Here is a 5208-nt window from a genome sequence, read left to right as displayed (position 1 = left end):
AATGAATGCCAACCAAGGTTGAGGAAAGACGCTGAGACACCGTGGTGGATGATCTCTCTGAAGCCACTCTGAATGAGTAGAGTTTAGTTTCAGGAAGAACGATGACAACAGACTGAGAAAGAAGCAACAGTCTCTACCAGGCTGTGTTTAGTGACTAAATACAAGAGAAACTGTTAGACAAGTTTATCATATCCTCTGCATATGACCAAACTGGTATCATCCCAAGAAAGTAACTCCACCTTTTGAAGTGCCTTTAAGAAAAGAGATAAGGATTTGCAGAGACGCAGCTCTCCAGGCATCCTCAGCATCCGGGCCCTGTTTACCAGAGTTCTATTCACCTCTACATCCTTCTGGTTTTCAACCCATTATCTGAAATGCCACAGATATTTTCTTAGCATCCTCCTCACAGCTGCCTTCACCTCCTTGTTCTTCAGGCTGTAGATGAGGGGGTTCAGCATGGGGGTGATGACACTGTACTGCAAAGAGAAGATCAGCTCTTGAATGGATCCTGGATTGGGCATGAGATAGCGGAGTAATCCCGAGCCGTAGAAGAAGCTCACGGCCATGAGGTGGGACGAACAGGTAGAAAAGGCCTTGCTTCTCCCAGAGGTGGAGCTGATGCCCAGGATGGTGAGCAGGATGCGAATGTATGAGAAGAGAATCAGGAGGAAGTTTCCAAAGAAGTGGATGAAGCTGGAGCAAAGAAGGGTGGTGACGCTTGCAGACACATCCGAGCAAGACAAAGGGTAGAGAGAGGGCAGCTCACAGATGAAGTGGTGGATATCCTGAGCCTCACAGAAATCCAGATTCAGAGCAACAAGGATATTGATGAGAGCGTCCAGAAAAGCCAGGCCCCATGAGCCCCACACCAGCCCTGCACAGAGCTGTCTGTTCATCACTTGACCATAGAGCAGAGGTGAGCTGATGGCCACAAAGCGGTCATAGGCCATCACCGCCAGTAGGCAGGACTCGGTACCTCCCGTGGCAAACACGAAGAAGACCTGAGCCAGGCAGCCCTCCACTGAGATGCTCTTCTTCACAGACAGGAGGTTCTCCAACAGCTTAGGCACTGAGACGGATGAGTGGCAGAGGTCCAGCAAGGACAGTTGTCCCAGGAAGAAGTACATGGGAGTGTGGAGGTGGGCATCCATCTTGACTACCAGCAGCAGCATCAGGTTCCCCATGAGGGTCAGAAGATAGATCGCCAGGAAGAGCACAAAGAGTGGAAGCTGCGTCTGAGCATCGCAGGACAGCCCGAGGAGGATAAACTCCAGGACAGAGCTGTGGTTCCTCATGGCCCTCAACAGCTCCTTGGAAATGGGAGAAAGAACTTGGTGGCACCTCTTCTTATGCCTAACACATGTGGAAGTGTCAGTACCTCTTTCTCAGTCACTTTCACAGTACTTAAAAATCAGTAATTAAAAAAAAAAAAGAATTGACTTGCTCAGGTCACTGTAGCGGAGCCTCGGCAGCTCTAGAGATCACTTAAGGCTGGGAACACTTCTCCCTGAGACACAAAGGCCGGAGTGGAAACGCCAGAGGACGTTTTCAGGCTTGCCAAGCTGAAACTGCTCTGTCTGAATCAGATGTGATGGGTGAGAGCGCTGTGAAATTCATGGGATTAAAGTCGGAGCTCTTTTTAACCTGGTGCTGCAGCTTCATTGCTCTCAGAGCTTAACTCGCTCCGATTCCCAGCCCCACTTTTCAGGGGACACAACACTGAGACTGTCGCCACTGTGAGCTGGGCTGTTGTCCTAGCTAGGTACAGTTTGAGCAGCTCTTTTCCCAGAAGGACGTGCCTGGAAGAACATTTTCAGAAGGGGGACACACGAAAGTATCTAGAACTGTAAATGGCTCAAAGTTGCTCAAAATGTATTATCTCTAAATTAAAAAGCGTACTGATGAGCGAATGGGCGGTTGGAGGACTCGGGAGAACAGCCCGCAGGCAGCTCTCTACTCAGAGCGCTGGCCTGGCTAGGGACCAACAAGGGATTTTCACAGCCATAGCTTGCATTAGAGCAGATGTAGCGGCGAAGGCAACGGACAAAAGTCTGTCAACTAGAAAGATTGGTGCCCTGCTCTGTGCCGCCACAAACCTCGGAGCTACAAGGAGCAGGCACACGGATAGTTCCACGTACGACTGCTTACTGCACCTTGTGTGTCTGGAATTCACCTAAGTTCACCGATGTCCTCGCCCTTCCCACCCCTGATCCATGCATGACGTTCTCCTACTATCCTACCTGAACCTGCAGATTGCATCTCAGTCTTGCATATGTGAAGCCAGAAGCTAAAGCCTAGCTACTCTGGAGGGCTGCAAGGGTTGCTGATTTGAGTCTGGTGCTAAAGACGGCAGGCAGAGGTGCTGAAGAGTTGCCCAGAATTCTTTCTTCACCCCAACTCATATTTAATTTTCTTTAAAAGAGGAAGAGAAATTATCCTGAGGAGCAAATCAAAGCTTCTTACATAACAGAAGGAGTTTCTGTACCGGAGAGGAAGCTGCCACTGCTGACCTAGGAGACAAACTGCAGACAAGAGGACTAGGAGGCGGGAAAGCGCCTGTCAGAAAAGGCTAGAATGGAGGTCACTGGGGAAAGCAGCAGCAGAGGAAAGAATCGGGGGAGGGGGAAGGAGAGGGGAAGGGAGAGGAACAGCAATACCATGCTCGTCTCCTCCTGTGCAGATGCCTTCCATCTTCCTAATGTGTTTGGCGAGTCTCTGAGTGCCGCAGGAAAGCATAAGAGACTGCGCAGAACTGTCCGATCTCAGGGGCTGACACTGCCATGTCTATTCAAGATCGTTTCTGCATAAAGGTGTGCGCTCAACCCAGCTAAGCCTTTCTGAACTTTGACAGCATAAATGGCCCCTTTAGGTTTAACTACAAAGAAAAGGGAAACCTTAAAATATCAAGCTCCTAACGAGCATGACTGCAAAGTTTTCACACTCCCTCCAGCAAAACTACACAGTGCGCTCGCCCTCTCTCTCTCTCTCTCTCTCTCTCTCTCTCTCTCTCTCTCTCTCTCCCATCTAAGACACTGCTAAGAGCACCACCTTAACAAGGCAGCTCAGATCTAGCCATTAAGAAGGGTAACTATGCTAAGGTGGCCAATGGGACAGACAAGCAATGACCTGAAAGCCCAGGGGACACCCAGGTCTGCAGTTGGCTAGAAAGCACCTCCGGGGGTGAATTTGTGCTCTTTGGCTAAGACTGTTACTAAGTGATTCTCCTGGGAATTCCATTGAGGTTAAGTGATCCACAGCTTATTTTATTTTTTTATTTTATTTATTTTTATTGAGCTCTACATTTTTCCCTGCTCCCATCCCTGCCTCTCCCCTCCCCTTCAACCCTTTCCCAAGGTCCCCATGCTCCCAATTTACTCAGGATATCTTGTCTTTTTCTACTTCCCATGTAGATTAGATCTTTCTTAATCTCTCTTGGTGTCCTCATTGTTGTCTAGGTTCTCTGGAATTGTGATTTGTGGGCTGGTTTTCTTTGTTTTATGTTTAAAAACCACCTATGAGTGAGTACATGTGATAATTGTCTTTCTGGGTCTGGGTTACCTATCTCACTCAAAATGATGTTTTCCAGTTCCATCCATTTGCCTTCAAAATTCAAGATGTCATTGTTTTTTTCTGCTGCGTAGTAAGTACTCCATTGTGTAAATGTACCACATTTTCCTTATCCATTCTTCGGTCAAGGGGTATTTAAGTTGTTTCTAGGTTCTGGCAATGACAAACAATGCTGTTGTGAACATAGTTGAGCACAGGCCCTTGTGGCACGATTGAGAGCATCCTTTGAAAATATACTCAAAAGTGGTATTACTGGGTCTTGAGGAAGGTTGTTTCCTAATTTTCTGAGAAATCACCACACTGATATCCAAAGTGGCTATACCATCTTGCACTCCCACAAGAAATGCAGGAGTGGTCCCTTTACCCCACATTCTCTCCAGAATATGCTGTCAACCGTGTTTTTTATCTTGGCCATTCTTACAGGTGGAATCTCAGAGTTGTTTTGATTTGCATTTTTCTGATGACTAAAGATGTTGAGCATTTCCTTAAGTGACTTTCAGCCATTTTAGATTCATCTGTTGAGAGTTCGCTGTTTAGATTCATTTTTTTTATTGGATTATTTGCTCTTTTGATGACCAATTTCTTGAGTTCTTTGTATATTTTGGAATGAGACCTCTGTCTGATGTGGGGTTAGTGAAGATCTTTTCCCATTCTGTAGGCTATCGTTTTGTCTTATTGGTAGTGTCCTTTGTTTCACAGAAGCTTTTCAGTTTAAGGAGGTTCCATTTATTAATTGTTTCTCTCGGCGTCTGTGCTACTGGTATTATATTTAGGAAGTGGTCTCCTGTGCCAGTGCATTCAAGTGTACTTCCCACTTTCTCTTCTATGAGGTTCGGTGTGGCTGGCTTTATGTTAAGGTCTTTGATCCATTTGGACTTGAGTTTTTGTGTATGGTGATAGATATGGATCTATTTTCATTCTTCTACATGTTGATATTCAGTTATGCCAGCACCATTTGTTAAATATGGTTTCTTTTTTCTATTTTATATTTTCTGCTTCTTTGTCAAAAATCAGGTGTTTGAAGGTGTGGATTAACATCCAGGTCTTCGATTCAGTTCCTCTGGTTCTCCTCTCTGTTTTTATGCCAATACCAGGCTGTTTTTAGTACTGCAGCTTTGTAGTAGAGTTTGAAGTCAGGGATTGTGATGCCTCCAGAAGTTTCTTTATTGTACAGGGTTGTTTTGGCTATCCTTGGTTTTTTACTTTTCCATATGAAGTTGAGAATTGTTTTGTTTTGTTTTCCCTGAGGCCTATAAAGAATGTTGCAGGGATTTTGATGTGTGTTGCATTGAATCTGTAGATTGCTTTTGGTAAGATTGCCATTTTTACTATGTTAATTCTGCCTACCCAAGAACATGGGAGATGTTTCCACTTTCTGGTGTCTTCTTCAATTTCTTTCTTCAAGATTTAAAGTTCTTGTTATACAAGTCTTCCACTTGTTTGATTAGAGTTACTCGAAGATATTTTGTGCTATTTGTGGCTATTGTGAAGGGTGATGTTTCTCTGATTTCTTTATCAGCCCATTTATCATCTGTGTATAGGAAGGCTACTAATGGTTTTTTGAGTTAATCTTGTATCCTAGTATATTACTAAAAGTGTTTATGAGTTGTAGAAGTTCCTTGGTAGAATTTTTGGGATCAC

The 5208-nt window shown here is 45.1% G+C and overlaps 1 protein-coding gene across 1 annotated transcript; it reads right to left on the bottom strand.

The window, feature by feature from the left end:
• Positions 1-321: 321 nt before the first annotated feature.
• On the bottom strand, positions 322-1295 carry LOC101981086 (olfactory receptor 8S1-like). The gene has a single exon (XM_005354034.2). It carries the CDS (start codon positions 1293-1295, stop codon positions 366-368), a length of 930 nt encoding a protein of 309 aa, XP_005354091.1. The 3' UTR covers positions 322-365.
• Between the last annotated feature and the right edge of the window lie 3913 nt (positions 1296-5208).

This window comes from Microtus ochrogaster, chromosome 15, assembly GCF_000317375.1.
Source record: "Microtus ochrogaster isolate Prairie Vole_2 chromosome 15, MicOch1.0, whole genome shotgun sequence".
In the NCBI taxonomy this organism is placed as follows: Eukaryota; Metazoa; Chordata; class Mammalia; order Rodentia; family Cricetidae; genus Microtus; species Microtus ochrogaster.
Note: the sequence above shows the minus strand (reverse complement) of the source record. Positions and strands in the feature narration are given on the sequence as shown.

Excerpts from the sequence above, each read along its gene's own strand:
- LOC101981086 (XM_005354034.2), bottom strand. The coding sequence starts at position 1,295 with ATGAGGAACCACAGCTCTGTCCTGGAGTTTATCCTCCTCGGGCTGTCC.